Source organism: Polyodon spathula, chromosome 4 (genome assembly GCF_017654505.1).
Source record: "Polyodon spathula isolate WHYD16114869_AA chromosome 4, ASM1765450v1, whole genome shotgun sequence".
Taxonomy (NCBI): domain Eukaryota; kingdom Metazoa; phylum Chordata; class Actinopteri; order Acipenseriformes; family Polyodontidae; genus Polyodon; species Polyodon spathula.
The window spans coordinates 13,356,932-13,383,707 of NC_054537.1; the positions used below are offsets into that span (position 1 = coordinate 13,356,932).

At 37.0% G+C, this 26,776-nt stretch overlaps 1 protein-coding gene across 1 annotated transcript in view; it reads right to left on the reverse strand.

The window, feature by feature from the left end:
* LOC121314203 (unconventional myosin-X-like) overlaps positions 1-26,776 on the reverse strand; it is a 106,022-nt gene that overhangs the window by 20,706 nt on the left and 58,540 nt on the right. The window contains exons 4-19 of the mRNA XM_041247224.1: positions 23,098-23,285; positions 16,322-16,456; positions 15,482-15,606; positions 15,131-15,144; positions 14,928-15,012; positions 14,714-14,817; positions 12,840-12,969; positions 12,457-12,575; positions 12,107-12,253; positions 11,705-11,805; positions 9,151-9,217; positions 8,864-8,956; positions 8,429-8,497; positions 7,945-8,027; positions 7,425-7,533; positions 6,606-6,686 (exon numbers count right to left, since the gene is read on the reverse strand). Of these exons, the coding sequence (XP_041103158.1) occupies positions 6,606-6,686; positions 7,425-7,533; positions 7,945-8,027; positions 8,429-8,497; positions 8,864-8,956; positions 9,151-9,217; positions 11,705-11,805; positions 12,107-12,253; positions 12,457-12,575; positions 12,840-12,969; positions 14,714-14,817; positions 14,928-15,012; positions 15,131-15,144; positions 15,482-15,606; positions 16,322-16,456; positions 23,098-23,285 (1,650 nt within the window). The remainder of the gene's footprint in view (positions 1-6,605; positions 6,687-7,424; positions 7,534-7,944; positions 8,028-8,428; positions 8,498-8,863; positions 8,957-9,150; positions 9,218-11,704; positions 11,806-12,106; positions 12,254-12,456; positions 12,576-12,839; positions 12,970-14,713; positions 14,818-14,927; positions 15,013-15,130; positions 15,145-15,481; positions 15,607-16,321; positions 16,457-23,097; positions 23,286-26,776) is intronic.

Genomic DNA, 26,776 nt, shown 5'->3' on the forward strand with positions numbered 1-26,776 from the left:
CCGTAGGGTAGAGAGCAGCAGCAGTGGGCCACTAGTTTAAGGCCTCAGACTGCCTATGCAGTTTCAGCTCACCCATAGAGAAATGCCAGCTGTGACTTTCACACAAATTTAATTGGGATGGAGGGGCAGGTCAGCCAACAAAATTCACCCTGCAGGAGTGTGAGGCCAAAGTTAAGGCTTCATGTTTTAGAACAGACAAAACAGAACCAAATTCACAGAAAAGGTTGTCTGCTTTGTATTTGTCACGAACATTAATAATAAAAAGCACAAAAACCTATCAAAAACATTAAACTTGAACTTTTCTATATAATATCCCTATGCAATATTATATTCATAACCTTTTTTGGGTTTTAATTTCATCTTTAATATGTAACGATTTTTTGGTGGCGATGTGTGCTAGACCTTTCATAGTCTCATACAACTCTAAAAGGAAGAGCTTTGATTATTTTACAGAACAGAGAAAGAGTGTGTCTTTAGAAAAACACAATAAACATACAAACAATAAATAAATACATTAACACAAATACACTCTACTGTATGTTACTACGAGACACACAGAGTAGCCAACAGAAACACAGTATTTCCATGACTGCTCAGCAGTAAAGCCCTCAGTGAAACTGCCTACTACATGTATTCCATAAACATATTTTAGTGCTAGGACGAACACAGAATTTTCATGTTCGGATATTTGCTCATAATTTAAATATTCATTCATTTTTCAAAAACGTAATAAAAGCCATTATATTGCTCTGTACGCAGGCAGAGGCAGCATAGCAGCAAGGGCAGGGGGCGTGGCCTGTGTGTGCCTTTATTTTACAGTAAGACCTTACAATATGTGACACGTTAAAATAGAAAAATATCCCAGGAGTAAAGAATAAGTTGTGTAGGACTTGGATATATATATATATATATATATATATACACACACACACACACACACACACAAATGATCAAAGGCAAAGTTGCTGGACAACAGATGGAGGTGGTAGTGCTGAATAATGTTGAAATTGACAATATATTGATGGAGTATGAGACACAATTTCCCTAAGGCCAACTTCTACACGTTGTAGTCGATTAAATGGCTGCCAATGCCACGCCACGAGAGAGTGCTGCACACAAGCCATAGGCACATTTACATTGAATCAAATCTGCCTGTTTCGTTGTGAAAAAGCTGTGGTTTGTACCCACATTTTCAGATTTTTTTGTCAAGACTAATGGTCAGCATTAATGTTTTATATTATTTTTTACCTACTGTTATAATATTTCCAACGTAATACTTAGCCTAAAAAAAGGGGGAGGAGCCAATTTTCTTTTCAGGGAAACCAAAACAAAAAGGGAGTGCTGTAAATTTCTTTTTTATTTATATGGACTTCTGTTTCCAAGAATAATATCTGTCAGTCTAAATCAAAACATGTGTTGTTCCAGCACTACTTTTTTTCCCCCTGAATTTCAAGGAGATATATTTCAGGTCTTATACTCTAAGGGCTTTGGGAATAGATCTCCAAAGACATTTTACTTGTAGATCCTCCTCGATTTTCTCGATTTTCCATGAAAATGGTGTTCAAAAGTAATTAAGAGACGGCTGTCCTCCCCACCGACTCCTTGTCTATCGACCTTACTTGGGATCAGGGTGAGCATTGTTTACTCCATTGACCAGGACTCAGACGTGTGCCTGAAACACAACCTAACTCATGAAGGACACAATGGCCAGTCACATTACTACCAGATGCACCTGTAGCAATGATGCCACAAATACATAGATTAGGAAATTAAAGTCAATGCTTGCCTTAATAACATCAATAAATACACCCTCAAGACAGACAACTGGCGGGTTTTTCATTATGTATCTATTTCAGCACACACTACACAGTTCCCTTATTCTGACCCCTATAGATGTTCTCTTTGTGTAACATGAAACTTTGGTCTGATCTTTAAAACAGACACTACAGCAAAACAGAGGCAATGTTTGTATTCAAACTGTAGTTGCATTGTCTTTCCTTAGCCTTATACATGTCTTAAAACTGACTTGAGTCCCACATTAAACAAATCCTTGAGGGCTTACTGTTCATGATTAATGTTCTGCCTTCATAGATCTCAAAGAAGGAAGAGTGTTATATATATATATATATATATATATATATATATATATATATATATATATATATATATATATATATTCAAATATTTTTTTTATAATATCTTTTTTCTACATATACACATTTATATTCTATATTTCACAATCTAACTTATTTAGAAATTAAACAAAATCTAGAAAATTAGTTTAATGGTTTAACAACAAACAGTCTAAACTATATTTTACACTGCAGACTACCAAACGGTTAATTACATGACTAACACTACCTCGTTTGATAATTCCTATGCAATTTGTGCCCTGTACAGCAACGTTTTCTGGGTGAAAAGAAATGTCTGTACATATCTGTGCCATATTTTATATTTTCACTTTACATCTGTAAACGCCCTAAACCATTCAAGAATTAATGTGTAATAAATTTGACCATTCCAAATCGTTAGTGAGCTACACAATCTCGTGTCCACAATGACACTTCCTTCTCTTATTATCTTTGGAGGACATTACTCTGGAAGTCGCCATGGGAATCAAGCCAAGCCTTGATCACAGCCAATATTTGATATGTGTAAATCAGAAAAGCCTCCAAATATTCCCCTGGACTGTTTCTTGTTGCTAGGTAACCAGAGGTCAGGCAGCATCCAAAGGCCAGAGTATTCCCATCCTCTGTTAAACCGATTTTGAGTGTGCAAAAAGAAACTTTGTTTGCATTTGTAATTCCGCCGTTCCACTGCCCATTTTTCAGTGTTTTAGTCAAGATCTAGCTGCTACTTTTAGCATTAGTTTTCTTATAGATTCTCCAAATCTATAGACCACACTGCTGAAAATACCACATGGGAGAAAATAGGCCTGTTGCATTAAATACAACCCTGAGTTTCTTAAAGCACTACAGCTATTTAAAATAGTCTATAAAAAACATGTACACATGTGATACAAGTTTGAGTAGCGGGGGTCCACATCATGGATCGTTATTGCTGTGTTACTTGTTTGACAATGTGGGCAACAATCCTGACACTATCAGTGCACTAGAGCAGACATTTTGAAAATAGCTTTAAAATAGACTTTAAAGTTATAAGTAGAAAAAGCTGTCAGGATGTTAAGGATGAAAAGATAAATCACAGGTACCTTATTTAAACAGTTGTAGCAACACATGGGGGCGTGTAACACTATATTTTTAAGAATCCTGCTACTTACTCTTAAAAAACTGTTAATGACTGTTCTGTACTGCTGCTGTACTTGTATCCTGTCAGTTTAAAACTACAACCAACTTGGTATAGTTTTGAATACATATTTAATAAAGACACATTTCTAGTATTTGATTGTATATAGACAAGAATGATATAAAAAAATAACTGACCTTATGCATTCTCCCAAACACAGCTGATACAGACGTTAGTACTGGATAGCAAACTAAGCAAGGTTGGCTTTCTTCACTAACCCAAATTTAAAATCCTTTTTTGAAACTCTTTTTCCATACTGTCTATATCTCCTGATTCTCAATGTGAATCATCAAGATTAAAACAAAACATCAGCCTGTCACTCCCGGTCATTCATAGACCAGCAAGCCTCAACATGCTCACCTACCTCGCCTGCCCAAATACTGTATTAATGGAGCATGACAGCTATTACTCGTAGTGTACTTTCAACCAAATCATTTTCACCGAATGTATGTGCGTGATAATGTTCACCGAGGTGCCTGGAATTCTACCGAAAGACTAGAATTGTTTTGTTTTGTTAAAAAAAAACAAAAAACAAAACACCTTTCTTGCAGGTCAAACGAAACCATGTATAACCAATGCATTTCTACGTAATAAACCAATTCTGTAAACACTGCTAATTATATAAGATAATATATTATAGATATATATATTATAGATCTCTATATATGATATATATATATATATATAGAGAGAGAGAGAGAGAGAGAGAGAGAGAGAGAGAGAGAGAGAGAGAGAGACACACACAGCCTTTTTTGACTCCAATAAACAATACGCTACCGACTCATCCCTTATCCACCATCTCTATATTCGGCAAACACATCTCAATACAAGCCTGGATTTTTTGTATATAGCTTGTTTGGTATGCAGTAAAGGGTTTGTATTCTATTACCATATATTTAGTTCAGAAACTATAGAAAAAGTAATCCTTTTCAGATTGCATCATATGCCAACCCAAGTCATAAAATGACAAGTGAAATATACTTTTTTTTCACAATTATTTTATTACATTAAAATCTCAGGCTACTAGAGATCTCTTAAACTTCATATAAAAGTTGTTGAAACCTACCTCTGTTTTCCAGTTGTCACCCATGTTTCCAGACTGTGCATTTGTGGCTTAGTTCAGTACATCTCTTCTGTTGCACACTAGTTTTTCAAGTATTTCATGTGATCTAACTTTGGCTGATCTACTTGAACTAATTCCTGCTCCTACTCTAAAGAAGTCATGTCTAGCGAGGTTTAGCTCTGTGATAATGCTGTGTGTGTAATACTAATCCGACAAGCTGCTCATCAAGAATGTAAACATTTTCACAGTTAAGCTTGGTCTCCCAGTTTAACTGGAAGGCTAGTACAATTGTAGCGCACAACCACGCCAGAAATGGTTAAGGGGAAAAGGGGTGAAAACCAATGCAAAACCCGGTGTTAATCTATCACTGATGTCAGAGGCAGGCTGCCAACTCATGGCGCCATCCTTAAGACGGCTTGTTGGAAAGCAGCCACGTGTTCTTTCTGACAGGTTTAAATGTGGTAATAATTCCCTCCTACCTCTCCCCACACATTCAATTAAACAAGGACTGCTATAAGTTTTATTAAAGGCATTCTGAAATGGGGGCAGGTTTTTAAGGAACCTTCTATTGTTTCTTCTTCAGGTTGCACTAATTGCCATCTTGATCACAGCAATTAAGGCAGTCGCACATTTTTTTCAAATTATAGTCTTTAGCACAAAAGAATGCAGGTGATCAAGTATAAAAGAGAGACTATCGCTTCAGACAGGTAGTATCTGTTGGGATGCCTTTCAAGATTCAGGTTTGATAATAAAGGCTGTGCTTTCGTGCTGTACATGCAGTCACATTGGGCATTCAACATTCGAAGAATGTAGGGGTTCTACTTATGTAATGCATAAGTGTGCTTTTCTTTTCTTTAATTCATGATTATTTAATAAATCACGGATTCTGATATCTGGGGAGGTAAGACTGTGTCTTAAGCGTCCAAAGTGGTTAACTGCTCAGTTCCCACAAGCAGAATTCTATTTGTACAATATTAAAGTAATCCTTTGCTTGGCTTTGCTATTCTGAGTTGATACACGAGTCACGACAAGTTTAGGCAGATGACATCAACAGACATCTTTGTTGTGCACTTGTTAGCAAGCCTTTGAAATCTGTTACTGGCAGGGTTCAGACTTTTTCCAGCACAGTGCCAGAACATTTATGTTTTTTTTTTTTTTTTTTTATCAAGTGACATACAATCTATACTATCCAAAATCAAAAAAAGAGTTTCTATATAAATACATCTATATGCACAATCTATGCAAATACGCTGGGCCATGGGGCCATCTGTCCCATAACAGCACTGGTGCCTTCCCTGCACCACAGGATACTGAACATGCTTACTTCAGAAACAGTACTGTATCTGCTTCCTTCTGTTCCTTGACAGCAAAATGAGAGTTACAGGGCAAATAGCAATTACAAATAATCACGTTTCCGAACTGCCACATTGGATAATCCAAATATCACGACACAGCAGCTACTCTGAGCGGAACACCTCTGAGGGACCTGAGACACAGATTTACTGAATTGGCAGTTGATCTGAAATTCTCAAGCACTGCACTGTGTCTCTATCAGAATGCCTCACAGTGACTCATATTCACAGCTTTCTGATTCAATCCCCAATTTTACTCAAGGGGAATATGGTTTGTTAGTCCTCTTCACACGAAGCAACACCTATGGGAATATCACTAGTCGCCACACCTCTCTAATCTCTTGATAAGCCTGTGCTTCCTCCCTGTTCTGTTTCACAATGGGCAAAAAGAGGACTGTTTGGTAAACTATGCATTCTCCTGCAGTCATTAATCAATCATGAATCATTGTAGCCACTGCTGCCATGCATTCATTTAAATACAAATAAAAATCCACTGGATACAGCCTCCTTAAAATGACAGACCACATGCATTTCTGGGATACTCCTGCAATTCACATGCAAGTGCAAACCCAGCACCTCACCTTCAAAATATACACACAACAGGCAGCTAGAGATAGCCATATATCACTATAATATAAGGCAGTATTTAAATAGTATATAATATTTCAGTTCTTTCACATACTTTAGCACAACTGTCCTCACGCGTTGATTAGATATGCATTTTGTTATCTATATCACATTTGTTATGTAGCACAAAACAAAGTAAAATAAATTGGTCCTATTAATTGTGGATATCAATGACCAGCTGATACAAATAACTAATCACATTTGACTAGAGTTAATGAATGAAACTGAAGAGCTGTCAGGCTGCAGTCCAGTCTTACCTTCTGGGTATTTGGTTTGATGCAGCGGACAAAGAAAGGATTTGATGTGCTTAGAGTGGCCATCAGGGAATGCAGGGAATTCTAGAATGGAAAACAATGGTGTATTTAAAAGATATTTATGGAGTAGCATAAATGTGTCTTACAGCACCTGAAATACTGCTATTAATACATACAGGTCCTTTGTTTAGATTTTCAGGTTGAATTTTCTCTACAGTTCTGAAGTCATATAACAGTTCACATTATGAGTGCTATACCAGTACCATCACTCATCTCAGGTATATCTGAACCTAAATACTAAATTTTAGCTTGCAGATACATTCTGCTTACCGTTTAACATGTTCATTTTCTATGACAATTTAGGTGAATTCAAACTGTGGGGACAACCACTGGCATGCATGACACACTTAGCATGTGTGCATGCCAGAGCTTGTACAACTCACTCACCAGAGGTCTCTGGAATCAATACACTTGACATTCTGAATGATAATATGGGAGGGGAACTGGAACACGGTTAATGGGATTCAAGTCATGGCAAGCAGAAAAACACACCAAGGTTATCTACTATTCATATATCTTTTGTTACGTGAGTAATATCTTGGATTAAATGTGTACTGAAACATCACCCATAATACTTAGTGTACCCTTTCAAACTGTGTCTTTCTGGCACACTTTCTTGCCTCTCAGTCAGAATATCTATCCATTCATTGATCACTTTCACATGTGAAATATATTCAATATGCTCTTTTAGTGTAATGTGATGGGTTTGACTTTGAGCTCCCCTTTGGCTAATTTGATTTCCTCTTCCACAGCATGACTGACCTTGAACTGCGAGCTCACAGTTGGTTTCCGATGTTTGAATCCACATTTCAGTGTATCTTGATTGTTCCAACACGAAACATGCTCAAACAGATCATAGACAAAATCCAACCTAGAAAATTTGAGAGATGATGAATTCAATCAATAGCAGTCACCTCAGACAACGTGTCCTGACAATACTGCGGGCCTTACTTTGAATAGGAAAGATGTATTGATCTACCCTCAGTTGGTAGATCTCAATTTTTCTCTAAAGTACAGCACTTTTGATTTAATTGAACTTTAACACTGCTGTTGAAAAAATGTTTTTTTTTATATTTTGTTGAAGACAACTTTTCTGATCTATTAACAGTAGGTTTTGACATGTTTATGTAACACCAAATTGTTCGTAGTTCTGCATTTACTCATTTGGCCCAACACTTATTAGAGGGTAGTGTATAACATTCACATCTCCAATGCTGGGAAAAATACTTCAGACTCTATGTAATAGAATATTGTGACTGAAAGAATGCAAGAATATACAGACCTGCTTTCCTGCAGTAAATTAAGAACGTCTTCCCTGAATGTATCTCTGTTCTTCTCAAGAATGCCTCTCACATCATATAACACCTAAACAAAGAAGTGGTAACACATGAGTTATAAACCGCAGCTTATTTTATAGGCCTTCGCTTTCACAAGTAAGCACATGTATAAAGTTATATTAAAAATACATTTAACACAATGTATCCAAAGATAGCCTAACTTGACTTCCAACCAGTTTAAAACTTAAGAACAAAGAGATGTAGCAGGTGGTCAAAATATAAGAACCATACGCACGCACGCACGCACGCATCGCACGCACACACGCACGCACCGCACAAACAGTATAAATTCTAACCATTCCCATGAAATAGAACTGTCTTTGTCACAGTCAGGCTGACAAATCAGATGGCATCTCTTTACCAAAGAACCGGTAATCTTCTTTAACATGAGCAGTCTACACGATTTTAAGACGATTTTAAACTAAATACCTCTCCAGCGTAGTGTTTCACTCCAAAATTGTGCACAGCAACCCGGGGCTTCACATAGAAAGGATTTTGCTAAGAACACAAATAAAATGATTAAATAAAAAATATACATTCGCTCATTCCTGCTCTTTTAGCATAGCCTGCACATCCTGTAATATATAACAGATTTCCTCTTTCTGTCCCCAAGTTAGTAATCCAAAAATCACACAAAAAACACACCGGACACACAATCACAGAGAGTATGATTATTGGTTTTCCTAAACTTTAAACAAAATACTTGTTTCGTGATCTTAATGGCAGTAATGAAATCCTCTTTGGTTTAGAATAGAGAGACTCCATGGTCTTTAACTGTTGAGGGTTGATGCACTTTCATATGCTGTACAACAACAGAAGGATAGATTGCTATTGCATCCAAAAAAAAAAAAAACAAACACCTACCGAATGCTGACAGTGCAGTTTAGCCAGCAAAGTGCTGTCAGTTGCCTTAGGAAAGTGGCTCTCTTCATTAATAAGGGCCAGTAGTCCCAGTTTCTATATAAATACAAACAGAAATGTCTTTATATTACTGTGGTCTATTTTTTTTTTGCAGCACATCAGTTTCAGTTTAGAAGCGACAGTGACAGCATTAGAAATCAACCCTACAGTAATTTTAAAGTGATATTGCTAGATTATGGTAAAAACTAACATGTGTGTGTACTCGATTCCATCAGGATTTTATGATTTACCTTTTCGATTAGGTCCAAACACTCCCCATTATCCATCCAGTTTATATCTTCCCAAACTAAACCTTCCCTGGTGAAAGAAGCAGAATGATAATGTTTACTAACAAAACACGTGCTGTTCATTACAGTTTCAACATGATAGCTACAGAACCCTTCCATGCTGCCTTACTGAGTTATTTTACAAAAATACAAACAGAACATTTTGAACGTATTTATTGTATTTAAGTGCACCGTTTTTCTGGCATGCTGTAATATATAATAGATTCCTATTTACATTTACAACATTTATAAAATGTGTGGTGGGCAAAAAACACAATACTATTATCATAATATATGTCCTCAAGGGATGTTGTATTAATCGTATTGAAATGATTTAAATTATTCTGGTTATTTTCCTCTGGGTGCTCTTGAAGTTATTGTAACTGTATTACAACGGGCTATTCAGTAGCTATTGCTAAACACAAGGACCTTTCAGTCCCATCTTGTGGGACTCTCATCAATCAAATCATACTGGCCTCAGTGTACAAAGATTTAAAGAACACAGTCATATCACAGACATATAATGCTTTACTTTGACATTTAAGGCCTACCAGGATGAATTATGCAGACAATGACCGAATTTAGCAGGGTCATATTAGGACCAGAAAGCAACTGTCAGATGAGATTCCCTGCAGTAATCGAGAATTATATCGCACAACACATGTATGCCATACTAGTGACACACATTTATTTCTTAGATTTGTCAGAAGAGAAAGTAGACTAATTTCTTAGTAATGCTGCCCAAAATATTGATCAAAAGGAATCTGTAATACTAAATGCTTGAATGTTTTATGTCTAAAACTGAAGTAGGAGGTAGATGAGAGATTGAGACTACTTTGATTATTAGTCTCACCTTTAGCTCAAGCTTCACTTCTGCAATTGCCTTGTAATTAGCTGGTTGAGTTAATTGCTACAAGCTGCATGAGTATGCCTGTTTTTCTCTCACACACTAATATATAAACTGAATTAATAAAAAGGTAGGACAACTTAAAAAACATTTAACAACATTTAAAATGTTAACCCATAAAATTAACAGAAACTACTGAGGAAAAACTCCTGACCTTGATTACCGGAAAAATCGTTTTATAGGTTGCAAAGTCGCTCCCCCCTTTTTGAGACTTCAATTGTAGGAAAACGCCTTTCTAGGCTTTTCCAAAAATTATGGAAACAATGTGGCACGCTTTCATAACAGAGACAGAACAATGCCAGCACGATGCTGCAGACGTCGTGGAAACGAGGTAACAGACACCTGCATTATAATATTGCATTGCATTCTAACATCCTCTAGCACAAGTCAAACACAGGTCTAGTGATTTTTTCTCTGAAACAACCAGAGAAAACTTTTCAATGGCCGAGTGAGACCAATAGAAGCTGAAAAAAAAAAAAAAAAAAGGGGGGGGGGGGGGGATCTGAGCTATACACAGAGACCCTGCACCAGAACTAACACGGACAAAAAAAAAAAACAAGATAGCTGCTCCCGCATCCAGAGCTCAAAGAATATCACAGACATTTGCACAGCTTTTTGAGATGTTATAGTAATAAAATAATGACTTTGATCACATTATTGAGGAGTTTGGTGATAAAACGAGTGATCAGGAGAAAGAGGTATGTGATAAATACAGCAAACAAGGGGTGGAAATGCAGTACTGAGTGTCCTTTTGATATGCAGTGCCTTTTAACCCTGTTTTACTGTGAAAAAATACTTTTAAACAGCGCATGCAAAATAAACAGCATGTGTGAAAATAAACTGGACCTGACGCGCCTGACAGGTGCTGAATAAATGAACCGCTAAGTGTTAAGTTTGTGTGAGCCATACCCGTGGCTGTAGTAATCCCATTATGGTACTGGTACAGCAGTTAAATATTAGACACACTGGCGCATATGTCACACAGGTGTATTAATCGCTCCATCAAAAATCGCTCCACCCAAAAATGCCTAGAAAATCTACTGTATGTTTTTTTGTTGTTGTTGGTTTTTTTAACGGTAAATTTCTTATTGCCTTATTTACAGTAAAATAATGTATTTCCTGCCAATTAAAACACCTGCCTGCTGTTGGCCTTTCTCTTTAGGATGGCTTATGATAAGCTTTGCAACTCAAATGCTACTTCTGGTTTCTAGTGAACGATAACGAAGAGGGTGATGTGAAAAGTCCTGACAGGAATGCCGAGACCAGCAATGAGTTAACTGGATTCATTTACTGATTTCATTGGGGATTCATACAGAGCTACTAGAGTTCTAGCATTTCTAACCACTCAGCACAAATGATATCTTTAAATTGGAATATTTTACAAATAAGACAATTCTGTTTGAACACTGTCAGTTATTTTTAACACTGCTGTTTAAATTCAGGGAGGTTTTGGAAATAGTAAGTGTGATTGCCACTATATTAAAATGTACTTTATTTTTCAGTGGGCACTGTACAGCAGTTCTTTGTTATGACCCAGTTGTTATCTCCCTGCCAGTTAAATCAGAAGGCAAATCAATTTATTTCAGTAAGAAATGTAACTGTACAACTTACTTATTATATTCCAGTTGCTCCAAAGAAAAAATGTGCTTGTTAAAGTATTCCTGAAGTTTTTCATTTGCATAGTTTATACTGAATTGCTCGAAGCGATTAACCTGTAAACAGACATATGGCAGGAGAGGTCAAGTTTAGTTTGATCAACATTTTCAAGGCATTACCAGTGACCCTAGTGCAAGTCAATTATAGCATATGAGTAGGAACAGGAGTTAATAGAATTGAAGCAGTGCCAGCTGTTCTTTCCAGAGTGTTTACAGTTATACTACTACAATCAACACTATTTAATTTACAATCCAATTAGTAAAAGAAAGAAATATTCATGAAAGCCGTTGTATATCCAACCTTCAATATGAATCCTTCAACGATAGACAATTGAATTAAATTTCTCGAAATACCTACCTCAAAGTTTTCAAATCCAAATATATCCAGGATCCCTATAGACTTGAAGTCTTCCTTGCCTTTTATCCTGCTGTTGATTTTTTTTATGATCCAAGAAAAGCACTGGGAATAAAGTGCCATGGCCATTGAATCCCTGGAATCTACTGCCTGCACAGGGAACACAGGTTTGTGCATGCAGCCTTCATTAGGTAATATTGTGACGGTCTATGGGCAACATGAGGTTTTCAATAATAATGAATTATAAAATCCAAGCTTTAATGTCTCACCTCCACTACATAAGCCAACTGTTTAATGAAGTCAACATTTTTCACACTTTGTGAGACACAAGTTCTCTCAACCGAATCACTTACCTGCTCCACAGTCAGTGGTGTGGAGATCTCCTCTCCCCTGAGAAGCATAGATTTATGGGTAAGAACTTCTGCAATCTGCACTGAGTCCAGCCCAAGCAACTCTGATACTCTTCCCAAAGCTTAGAAGACAGAAAGATGGCAGGTAAATCCACCACAGGCTCTCTAGGAGTTCTAAGCAGTAGTAGATGTGGTGGCTGTAGCAGCTGTGGCAGCTTTATACTTAATTAAAGATTAGTCCATGCAAGTACATTCAAAGTAACAAAACATCGCAACACGTAAACACAAATCTTGTAATTTCTACAAACTTCTGAATTTCTCAAATCAAAACACACTTCTTTTTATTGGAAAAGACAGATAGATAGAATGATAGACAGACCATGTACCTGATTTAGAGGAGACCTGTGCCCCGCCTGCAGTCATAAATTCAATGTTTCCTAAGTGCAGAACCCCTGCCAGGAGTCTAAGGATCTCATGGATGTCCTCATTACTGAACTGCATGACCTTCATTGCAGTCTGAAAAGAGAGAAAAAAAAAAAAATCAGTTTTAATGTAATCACAACACTGACTCATTACAGCATTACATAACATTAAGAAATATGTCTTTAACAAAGTAGTAGTTATGGGTACTCCCCTCATTACAAAATAAATAAAGACACGTGAAAGGGTCACATTTCACATCAGATTTCCCCATCAGAGATCACTTATGGATGTAAATGTTAGCTCTCAACTCTCGTTTTCTATTTAGTATATGCAGCTAAGGATCAAATCGCTCTTCTAATTTAATGTGTCAAGATACTACCTTTTGGTGACCATGGGTATTGATGTGATGCAGGCAAATGTAAATAGAAGTGATGTGAATAAAACTGCCATACTGTTAATGTAAGAACTGAATCACTGCAGCTACCATCTTTACTACAGTTTCTCCTGGTCATCTAACAACAGCAACAAAGACAACATATGTGCCTGAAATCACAGGTCATCCAAGCAGAATCTACAGCTCTTTTACCTGTTGAATAAGATCCAGGAAACCATAGAAGGGATTAAAAAATAAATAAAAAAATAAAAAATGGCTGACTCACACTGACTTTGAAATTTATTTCTGTATTTCCATTGAGACCAGTCTCCTTAAGAGATTGATATAAATACAGTATTGTATATAACACTATACAGTATATAACACAATACTGTACATAGTTTAGCTGATACATTTTACAATTATCATTTGTGTCCAGATGTATGACATTATAAGCACAAGTCAGTACAGTATCAGCTTTCCTTTTTGAGTTCTGGGGTGCTGAAGGGATGTCGTTTCTGGACAGACATCCACTTACCTATTTACCCTGTGACACTGACATTGCATACACCATATAAACTTTGTTGTTATTGGATAACCTGGAGAAAATAGAGTGGACAAACAGAGTGGTTCAGGAGTTCTTGTAAGTACCACATAGCATTTGTATTAGTGTCTTTGCAGTTGTGTCTACATTTGGCTCAACTGCATTAACATCCACGGTTACTAACAGGCAATACATTGACACACATTGTTAAATCAGAAGAGCAGTTGTGTGTATGAAGCGAGTATCAAGAATACTTCAGGTGGGGAAAATGTGGAGCGATCCAATTAAAAACTGTGTAAACAAACCCTAAGAATGGCCGCAGAATGGTACAGAATGTGATAAAAAAAAGAGACAGCTAAAAAAAAAGGTATCAATTTTAAATATGGTAAATCAAGTAGATTTAGCTGCAGTCAATCAACAACTCCCCCCCCCCCCCCACCCACACACTTCAGTTCTTTACCCAGGCATGTTTAAATGAACAATCTGTATAAATATCTTCAACAACTGAATGACTTGACTACCTTGTCGTGGGAGCGAGTTCTAGTATCCATGGCCGCATGCCAAGTGCACACATATATATTACATAATTTATAAAACCTCCCAAAATTACCAATTATTCACCTAATTCCCTTTGCTGCAAGCAATTGCTAAAAACCTCCCTGTACATTAGCACAAGGTGTTTCCTGTATTTAAACTTAAAGGGAATAGAGACAATCTTGGCAAAATGCCGAGCCTTGTTATTTCTTCTGACTTGCAGAAACTAACAGGCTTTAAAAATGCAATGCTGTTTAGTCTGTCCTCCACCATTAGCTTTCAAAAAAACAGAACAATTGAAGAAATTTTAAGAAGGCTGGGAAATGGCTTCCTTGTTAGTTATCCTGTACTGTATTTAACAGAAGCAAAGCTGCCGAAGGGGTTACCATGACATCCTGGAAGGTCTCTGTGTCATTGATTGTCTTGTCCACTGTGCATCCAGACTGTTTCAGGTAATAGTAGTTTTCAGCTTGGGATAGATGGAATTCTTCTGCAAAATTAATAAAAAATGAAAGGTGTTATTCTGTTGAATGTTACGAGGGGATTTTTGTGAAGTGTATAAGGAATTGTAATACCCCGTATCCTCCCTCCCTACCTTACCTTTTTGTTGCCTATCAGTTCCTGTCAGCAGTGCATAGAAAATGTGGTAGTTCCTTTCACCAGGGTTCTGTCTAACTACTCGGTTCTTTACAGGGAAAAACACACAAAACAACAGAAGTCAATACAATCACTGAAATTGATCTGAATAACAAAATTAACGGCTTGAAGAGGAAATATATGCAAAATAAAAGAATACAACATACCTTTTCTAATAAATCTTTATTAAAAAGTCACAGTTAAGGCAAATGAATAGTATTTCTTTCCCCCTTTAAGGTCTAACAGAAAAAAGTACCCAGTTCTTTGAGATTATTTATACTTTTGCAGTAAATGGTATATTAACAGGGTAGTATTAAATAACTAAACAGTTCAGTTTATAGAACAGCATTAAGAGGTTATATGTAAGTGATGAACGTTGTTTCATTTTACAGCCTGCCAATAACACTTTCCCCATGTAGTTTCCAAGCAGTTCTGGATAAGAAAAGATAGAACTGTGCCAACATCTGTATGAGCACTTAGGACTAATGGTACATGTTAGCATTGTGTATAAAGGATACAATCTACAATTTGTCCTCCCTGAATGTTCCCCTTCTGACAAAAGTTCAGCTGAACAAACTTCCCAAACCGACTGGAGTTGTTATTGTAAACTGTTTTGGCATTTCCAAAGGCTTCCATGATAGGGCTATAGGAGATCAAGAAAAACAAAAAGTAATTAATTAGAATATTAGGTAACTATACCCTGTCTTTATTACAGTGCTGAAACTGATTTCAAAACTATCTAGAAACACAACGCAATCCCTTCAATGCGAATGTCACACAGTGAATTTGATTAGGATTGGATTATGATTGTGTGTTACATTTGTATGTTCAACTGACTCTAAATAATCCATCGTAAGTTACTGATGTTAATAGTTTTTTAATGCTTTTGTCCAAGATTTTTGTTTGATTAAAATCAGTGTTTTTCTTCAATTCTCCCACACACAAACGCCCAGGCTTATATCTGAACACCATATCTCCACCTCATCTTTTTGTTGACATTTTCTTTTTTGTTTTCATCTTTGGCGATGATGCTATCTCATCTCAGCTCTGTGTTTAAACATGGCAAAAATACATGGCACAAAATAATGAGAAGACAGAATGCTGTGTTTCAAAAGCAGAGTGTGGATCAGTGTTTTGATGAATGTGGAATACAATGAAATGACTTCTTCCAAAGATATGTGTGATACTTTCTCAACCCACAAGCAGCACTTCATTACATCAGCAATCCCGTAAGAGGGAATACATTATGCCAAACAACTGATCATAAAATGCAGTTCTGTCTGTTCTTCGTTAGCATACAACAATAAAATCAATACAAAAATAAAGTGAATACAAAAATGAATAAACAATCACCGCACCTGCTTTCCAAGATGGCCTGTTCCACGTGTGATATTTTGTCGTTAGACGTTACCTCCAGTGAACGCTGGCTCATGGCTGAGAGGAATCTGAGGATGAGCTTCGTGCTTTCGGTCTTCCCAGCTCCACTCTCTCCACTGAAAAAGCAAAACGAAAAATCAGAAAAAAATACCATGTTAGATTTAAATTAGTTGTAAATTTTTTTTTTAAAAAAGCATGTCAATTATATGATCATTCGATTGGTAGTTAATAGCATTTCATAGACACGATACCGAAGGCATTACATAAAACTGTTTTACAACCAAATAATAAATAAAAAATAAAAAAATAAATACATGACATTATTTTTGCAGGACTATCTAGGAAAGGACTTGTTAAGCTGATAATCTTACTTAGTGTTCTATTCAACTGCATGTGATTGTACTTAATTTATAAACAACAACCAATTTTATCTCTATCCATGGTTGGTTCATTTTTGTATGTAAAGATTCAGTTGCTTCTTAAATTATAAGAGAAATGTGTAGCAGAACAGGTAGCCAGCAGAGGGCAGTAAATCCCTTTTAAGACCATAAAACTACCCTGGCACGTGTCATACACAGAAGCAAATAATAATTATTATTGAGTCATTTAGCAGACGTTTTTATCCAAATTGAGAGGTTTCAATGAGTCTGTAAACTAGCAAGAAACTGCTCCGAGCAAAATGTTACAATTAGTTCAACCACCATATGTTTCTGGTTAGTTTTATAGCACATTATTTGTTTAATTTATTTTAACTTTGTCTTCATAATAGGACCCATAGGTTTATCAAAACAATAATGAATAGACACACTAAAAACATACATTATCATTAAGAGACTTATAAGCATTACAATGAATCATTTCATTGATGTGTATTTGTTTAACAGTAAAAACATTACTTTTAATATAAATTTAAGCCGACATTTAATTAAAAACGTATCGGAACCTACAATGTTTAACCCAATGTACCTGTTAAATCGGTTTGAAAGAGTAGAAGACTCTAAAGCGTCCACCAGGTCCAAAATAAAAAATACTATTAAGAGTGGCAAAGAGCCTTGTAAACGACATTTCAATGACACGAAGGGCAAGTTTAAAACCATTCAATAAACGATCCATTAGAGGTGACAACAACCCCTGACATCTTAAAAGCAGAAGCCCCAAACCCTGTCCCTGCATGTGCTGCCTTTGGCTTACTGTTCACGAGCGAAACAGGATACATTTTTGAAAAGTTCTGCTACTGACCTTTGCTGTCAAGACTCATATGGAAAGTTGGCACAATTAACCACATTGCTTTTTTTTTGTGGGGGTTGCTTTCCAAGAAATTACTCCCTGTGAGGGTTTTCCATGTTTTATACTTATCATGCATCTCTGAAATTATTTATGAGCATAACACAAAAAACATCAGCAGAATAATGAAATGAGCTCTCTCAATGAAGAGAGTGGTGCGCTTACAGACAGACACACTGTAGAACTTTCTCACTTAAATTAAACAGGAGAGACTCTCAGGTTCCCGTTACCGAATATTAAAGTGCAATATGTGAAACTCTACAGTACTTCACAGAACTACAAGCGGCCACCGTGATGCAGACCTTATCTGAAGCTGACACTAAACATTTACAGCAACTTAGCAACCGTATTTACATGGACTGCTTTTGCTAAGCCTGTGAGAACTGCAAACATGACCAATATTAGTGTGTGCCTACATGTGTGTATGTATATGTGCGTTGTACCAGTGACTGAGCAATGGCTGGTAACTAGTGCTTTCTGGAGTATCTGCTACAAATGCAGTTGCCACAAAAAAGCTGTAGTATGATGTATCTTTTTTAAATATTATGTGGCTTAACAAGTTTTACTAAACTCAGCAAACAGCTCCACAAATAAACAATACTAATGTTACATTTAGACTTTTTTTTCTTTGTATTAGATGTGTTCAGTGAGTGCATCATGTAATGGAATGCTGTCTATAGAGCAGCTCATATTAAACACAGATGAGGTGGTGGTGGGGGGGGGGGGGGTTTGTGGAAACATAACATCATTTACTGACACATTCTTGTTATAGTCACTGTGTTCTGTCAGAGTAAATGTAACTACAAATCATGCAATGCCTCCTTGGGTGGCAACATGCCTTTTATGCAAAGTACATTAAAAAAACAAAAACAGTTTTTAATATTTTGGGGATGTTTAAGCCAACAAAAAGTAATTTAAAAAGGGACACGAGTAACAAACAAGCTATACTGATACACATTTTCATTTAACTCTACACGTGTAGAAATGTTTGAGCAGTACTTGACATGTGATTTTCTTACTCTAAAGTTAAAGTAGCAGCCAATACCATTGGGACTGGCATGTAAAAATGACCCATACTTTCACAACTATGTTTTAACAACTTTGGCTCTGACTGGCAATTTCACAAGTACATTAGAAGCCAGAACTCCCAGAATGTTTTTACTAAATTAGATGAGTGAGCTGGCATTATACCAGCTCCTCTGTTCTCTTAGGAACAGTCACTTTTCAATGAACTGGATTGTAACCAGAGTTTTACTTCAGGAAACTGGGGTTGCAGGCTGGGATTCCTTCAATATGATATATTAACATTGCTACATAGTGGCACTCTTTATACAGAGTCCGTCATCACAACGGTACACCTTACTGCATTAACAAATTAGCTGCCATGCTAACCAATTTGACTTAATATCAGGGCCCTATACTCCCACATTCTCAGTAAACTTAGAGTGTTAAAGAACATCCTTACCGATAGTTTCAACACAACTGAATAAGCAGTTCAGCAGATCTAAAACTGTAACGTATACAGGCACCTCCAGTATATTCGCATCTCAATGAATATGCACTCCCAGGAGGGGATAATAAGTGGACGTAATCCAAGTCTGTCAGACACAGGGTTTAGTACGAACAACTAGGAATCCAGTATTACAATCTACTACCAAAATATTTGTTAAGTCACAATTGCATTTGAGTAATTGACATGTCGAAAGTGTTATCCTAAAAGGGAAGTAAAGATTTAAATAAAATTGTCTTAACTTTCTCTTGCAGTAGAGAAACACATACTATGGGTTAAAACTGAAAGATTGGCATATGCATGCAGCCTTTCAAATTCTGACATAAAGCCTGTATTTCATTAGACGGTCCTACATTTCTTTTTTCAGGTGTCAGAATGTTGACGACATGCTGTCCCTGGTAATGATAAGTATAGATGGGAATGCAGGTACTGTACAGTGCCGTGAAAAAGTATTTCCCCCCTGTCTGATTTTCTGCATTTTTATATATTTCTGACACTGAATATTTTCAGATCTTCAACCAAAATCTAATATTAGATAAAAAGGACTGAGTGAACAAATAACACAACATTTTGATACTTATTTCATTTATTTATTAAAGAAAGTTATGCAACACCCAATGCCCCCATGTGAAAAAGAAATCGCCCCCTTAGACTCAATAACTGGTTACGCCACCTTTAGCAGCAACATTTGCAACCAAACGCTTCCTGTAGTTATTGATCAGTCTCTCACAGCGCCGTGGAGGAATTCTGACCCACTCTTTCAGGCAGAACTGCTTCAACTCAGTGACATTTGTGGGTTTTGGAGCATAAACTGCTCATTTTGGGTCCTGCCACAACATCTCAATGGGGTTTAGGTCTGGACTTTGACTAGACCATTCCAAAACTTTAAATTTCTTGTTCTTCAACCATTCTGATGTAGACTTGCTTGTGTGTTTCGGATTATTGTCTTGCTGCATGACCCAGATGCGCTTCAGCTTCAGCTCACGGATGGATAGCCTGACATTCTCCTGTAGAATTCTCTGATACAGAGCAGAATTCATGGTTCCTTCAATGATCCGTCCAGGTCCTGGTGCAGCAAAGCATCCCCAAATCATGACACTACCACCACCATGCTTGACTGTTGGTATGAGGATCTTACTGTGGAATGCAGTGTTTGGTTTTTGCCAGACATAACAGGGCACAGGTTGGCCAAAAAGTTCAAATTTTGACTCATCTGTCCATAAAACTTTGTTCCAGAACTCTTGAAGATCATCCAGGTGCTTTTTGGCAAACTTGAGATGAGCATTCATGTTCTTCTTAGTGCGCAGTGGTTTCTGCCTTGCTACACTGCCATGAATCTGATTTTTGCCCAGTGTCTTTCTGATGATGGAGTCATGAACACTGACCTCAGCCAAGGCGAGAGAGGCCTGCAGATCCCTGGATGTTGTTCTGGGGTTCTTTGTGACTTCCTGAACGATTTTACGCCTTGCTCTGGGAGAGAGTTGGGCAGGACAGCCACTCCTGGGAAGATTCACTACCGTCCCAAACGTTCTCTATTTGGACAATATGGCTCTGACTGTGGTTTGGTGGAGCCCCAGAGCCTTAGAAATGACTTTGTAACCCTTTCTAGACTGATAGGCATCAACAACTTTTTTCCAGAGGTCTTCAGGAATTTCTTTTGATCGTGGCATGATGTGTCTCTAGAACCTGTGTGCTGACAACTTCACTCTGATAGTAAGGGCCAAAGTTAGTCAGATTTATACTGGGCAGGGCTGGCCCAAATCAGGCCTGATTGTTAACCAAAGTATTCAAACAGCTGACCCTAATTATCCCTTTAATTGTGTTGAGTTAACTGGGGGGGGGGGGGGGGGCAATAACTTTTTCACACCTGAAGATTGCGTGTTTGACTACCTTGAACACCAAACAAATGGAAGAAGCACCAAACTTTGGTGTCATTTTTTCTCTTAGACTCCCTCTATATACTACTACCACCCACAAACAGATCAGACCAAATTCAATTTGAAAAATCAGACAGGACAAATACTTTTTCATAGCACTTTAGGTGAATATGGTGTGGCTGCCCAAAAAATGTTTCTGAAAGTAAACATTTTACAATACCAGTACTGAGACGCTGAACACCAGAGTGAATGGTGGTATGGGAACAGGCTTGTAGAAGAGCACGACACCTCAGGAGTGAACCAATGACAGTATCTGACTGTTCGTGACTTGGCTGTGGAGCAAGAACTACCACGTTATGAAGCGTTAGTGTATTAGCAATATTACACAACGACAATGAATCAGCATTTTTGTGTGTACTGGACGAGAGCTGTATTGCCATTTTAAATGGTGACTCCTCTTGAAAGTTGTTTCATTTGCACCTGGGGGTTTAAAGAATGTGTTGTATGAACTGAATGAGCAGGCCTCAAAACCATTTTCTTCTCAGCTGTGGTTTTAGCTTTTATTTACCCACAGTGCTCAAGCATGGGCCCCTTCTCCCTCCTTTATTTCACATCCAGGGGCTGGTCAAGTCTGGATCCCATTACCTACATGCTTTGGGGGTCTTTCTCCCTTCCTTGCCCCAGTTAAGGTGCCAGGACACAATTTATTTCCATAAACTTTTGATCTATTAAACCACTAATCTACTGGTATTTGATCACTGATACATATTTGTGATACACTGTGAAGTAGAACTAGCATTTTAAGTCATATACAACATTATTATTTATCTCCACTTAAACAGTTTTTATGAAAAACATCAATACGAATTGGCAAGATTTTAATCAATGTAACATTTTGTTAATACACCTCAAGTGTTCGTTTGGTAACTTTACTTTACAAATGCAGATTTAAGCAAGGGACAATTTTGCCCAAAGTGTTTTATATACAGTAAATAATGATCTAAGCAATACAGAATTAAACAAAAACACATTGTAGAATATTGAATAGGTGAGAAATTAAAGTGGATGGTACAAAATATGCCTTTAATCTTAGCCATCGTGGTATGCCATTTTTAATTTGCACACATATATCATAAGAATAAAATAAACATTTTAAAAAACAAAAACAACATAATTTCACTTTAAGCAACCATTTGCATTGACTGTGTTACTCCACCCAATCTGCAACTTCACTGTAAAGTGGGTTGTGCTGTATTTTAATTCAACATTAACAGCATTAGCTGTACCACAACTAGCTGTTTAAATCAATAAAAACATCCCCCTGCTAATGTATCTGTGACAAATTAACAGAGTGCACAGTCCTCCTGTTCAGCCTCCTCAGAGAAAGGAAACCACTTGAGGTAACTGCAGCAATTTAATACACATCACTGTGCTGGCTTCATATATATTTCACTACTGTGGCGCTGGCATCTGTAATTAACATTAGTCTGGTGTTGCAAAAAAGCCTTGTCATGTGTTGAAGCACCACCTCTGAAGCCATCAGGATTGATGATGTCTATTGAAAAGCACTCTATAACTCATTATCCCCCAATGACTGCTATTTCTTCAAACAATTAAAATGTAAACCTCTTAAATTATTCATAAGAGAAACACTTTCGACATTAAAGCAAATAAACAAGAACAAGCCCAAAACACACACACACACGGCAAACCCATAACACACACACAAGACAAACCCAAAACACACAAGGCAAACCCAAAACACACACAAGACAAACCCGAAACAAAGATACACACAACAAACCCGAAACAAACACAAGACAAACATAACTTACAAAACAGAGGGAAATGAAATACTTTGTACAAGTTGATATTGTAAGGGTTCCATGACTTTGTCAGTATTTGAACAGTGGTGTGTGCATTTTTCAATACATCCAGAGGAAAGAAAAGGTGGTGAGAGCAGAGCATCTGTGCAAGCATTACAGTGCTGTTGGGCCCCATGTCAATTGGAGGTTTTTAATCGATCTGCTAAATAATAACAAGCTGACAACTGCATTCAAACAGTAACATAGAGCACACTGCTTACCTGATGAGAACACACTGGTTTTCAAGACGTTTCCAGAGACAGCGGTAACACTCATTAGCCAAAGCGAAGATGTGAGGGGAAATTTCTCCTAGATGATGTTTGCTGTAGGACTCCACTGTGGGACTGTCATACAGACCTGGAATAATCTTGTAGGGGTTCACAGAGGCTAGAATGGAACCTATATATGTCTGCAAAGAAGAAAAAAGGGATAACTTGAATGTTTTCACATATATAGTTAAATATAGATGAATAAATTAAAACATTACAACTAAGTGAGAAGAAAGGGACCCGGAAATCAAAGGGTCAGTACTGGAACTTACTAAGCACCAAAACACTAGGTGTTGCCCAGAGTACCAATAAATGCTCATTTCCTTAATATAAATCAACCTTTTACCAACCATATTTATTGTATATTGGTGAATAAACATTTCAATGTTGTTTGGACTTGCAGCTTTGTGTAGGGTGTCTCTTAATACAAGAGACATTACTCTGCACCATTTGAGCAGCTAGAACCATTCAGCATTGTTTTTCAGTCCTCATGCCCAAAATACGCGTGATGACATCACTTCTACAATAACAGCCACCCTATACACAACATACGTTATTACAGGATGAATTATCAGAATTGCAGGGACCCTATAGCAAAGTTACTTGCAATCTTGTTGTTGTGAATGATTCTGCAGCCTCTGACGATTCGTTAATGGTGGTTCACAATAATAGAACCTATGAGAAATGCAAGTAATCAAATCACTCCCCTCCATATACAAGTATTATCCCACATCTCCTAGATGCCTCTCAACCCACACTGGGGCAACTATTCTCTCACATTGCCAGGTTGACATTAAAAAAACAACTGACCCAGTTCCAAGTCTGAGACCTTGATGGTCTGTAAGTAGTGTATGGGACTTCATTGCAAAAAGAAACTGATCTTAAACTGTAACACTCCACAGACCCCGTTTCTAACCCATCCTGTTACTCTCATGTTGGGGGTGTGCGTATACTGTAAACACATGAACAGCTGGCAAGGGGAGGTGACTCCGAAAAACCATCATTTTAAAAAATCTATTTTTGCATCCTTTCTGTAAAACCATTTGGCCAAGTTACTGTTAATTTTAGAATTTACTGGACAGTATGGGATAATTCCACAAACCACTTCCAAGTATAAAATGGTTCAGTAAAGAAAAATACAGGAGGCACTGAGAAAACCCAGCCATATTTACAGGCAAAATGTCTGTTTTTGCTTTTAATAACTACAGATTACTTTACTACTATAACTCATTAGAATGTAACTTGGTAGGGTGAGTTATAAGGACAGAGTACTGTACATTACCTGTTGTTGCTGATTTGAGCTCCAACATTATTACACTCAATTAGTGTTCACATGTGCTAAACAACTCTCTCGTTGAAAAGGAGCTAAATACAACAATAACCTTCCGTGGCCATACAAGTTTTGAATGGACAAGGTTTTAAAAATAAACAGGTTCATTTTAAAACACAAATACAATTGTGGGTTCACACACCCCTAAAATTACATATAAAATCATCTGTGTATACAGGAATTTCAGTTTACAACATATTCTATCCCAAGAATACTAATTAATACAGTGAAATCTCATAAAACACTCGTCAGTAAAAACATTGTGTACTATTTTATTAAAACAAAATGTATTGAAAAAGCTTCCCACCAGCAAATCAGATATGGCTGAAATGGGTATGTCACAGGTTCTTCATATACTGTATTGTATCTTTATGCCTTACAGTGTCCAGAGTGACACATTTTACAATATTGAGACAATATTGTCAGTTAAACATAAATAAACACACTTTACATGCAGATTTTGTTTTGTTGTGCCTGGCTGCTCAGTGTGTATCTGAGAACAAGCCCTCATTATAAAGCAAGCTGGCAAAACATTCCAATCCCAGGAGCTTCACAGCAGTATAGAAACGTTCTCAAACCCATTGAGCTTGCACTGTTCCAGCAGATCGCTGAGGGTCAGACATCCCACAGTGCCCTGCAATATTGTCAGTGTAAACAAAAAAAAAAAGCAAGAGCTTCTTGTGATTGTTGCCGGGTTTTACTAATGACACGAACCCACTGAAAAGCAGCTATTTTTTGCATGCGCCAGGCTCCGCCCAACAAGACTCAAGTATTAGGTAGGAGAGGTCCTTTACTTTCATGATCTACGATTTTTTTTTTTTTTTGCGCCAGTACAAAGCAGCACTAATGACAAGTGCAGATGATTTTCTACTTTAGGCAGACCACAAGAAAGATTGTTGCAACTGGTTCCAGAACTCAACTGGAGCAAATCAGAACAGCATTGAACATATGTCAGTCTAAACACAGGAATGAAGGGTAAAGTAATCAGAGTAAAAATTGATTCTCAGAATAACCCTAATCAACAAAAAAAACATACAAAAAGATGTACATACAAAAATGTCTTCTGACTTTTTTTTATAATAACAGTTTCATCCAATTACTTTTGTTACTATAAATATTGGCATTTTGCTGTTAAAGTTGAAGTGTTTCCTAGTCATGGTCACCTTCTTGAGGTGGCTCTAGGATCAACATTCCTGCAGTTTGAACTTGTCTGAACTATAGCCAAAATAAACGACTGTTAAAAATGATACTTTATACAAACAGTTCAATCATTTTGCTTTACAATGAAATAGCAATTCAATAAATAAATAAACCAAGCATACAAAGATGTCACAGATTCAATGTCCTATTTCGGTCACATACAGCACCACACATACTTTAACATAGTCATAATTACTGTAAGTGACACATTAAACAAAATTGTGATTGAAGGTAGCTCTATTCAGATTAATATGTTGCAATACTTTGTTCAGCTTGACAGATGTACAGTTGGCGTTGCTTTATCGGGACGCCTCTGGAGAAGCAAAAATGTCCTGGATAAGCCGCTGTCCCAATTAAACGAGAGGCATTTGAGATGACTTTATATAAAAAACAAACAAAAAAAAAGAAATAAAAAAAACACACTTTTTTGTTTCTAAATGAAAAGAAAAAGAACACAATCGCATCACTTTATGATATAAACACATAATTTAAAATAGGAGTCATTTTTTTATTATTCCTAAACAAAACAAAATCGCTGTTTTTTATTTCTACATGAAATGAAAAATAATGAAATTACATCGCGTCACAAAGCGAAGCACCTGCACCTTTCTTTGCACCAACAACCAGAGAAACCACAGGAGACTCCAGCTTCTTCAAGAGTTCAACATGGTTTATGCAAGCCACAGCACAATCATGTACTCGCTGCACTGTGCTACCTGTCTTGCTCTGAAAAGCGATCTCCATTCATCATTTGAAAATACTGTATCCCAATTAAATGAAGTGACATCCCAATTAAACAACGTAAATAGCATTGGGAAGAAGTGTCTCCCCGAGTTGTAACCCATATAAAGAGAAATCTTAATGATCAGTACACAATTAGCCAGTGCTGACTGTACTACAATGCACACATAAACACACACTTTGCCCAATTAGTGCAGTTTGGAATTTCAAGTGCAAACCTGATGAACTTAAACCAATTACAAAAAGGCTGTGCTGAAATCTAGGCATGGAAATGGTTTCTGCTGTCTGTCAGTGTTGAGAACATAGTGTATCAGTGATCTCCATGCATTCTAACAGTGATCTTGACTCGCTTGCCACAGT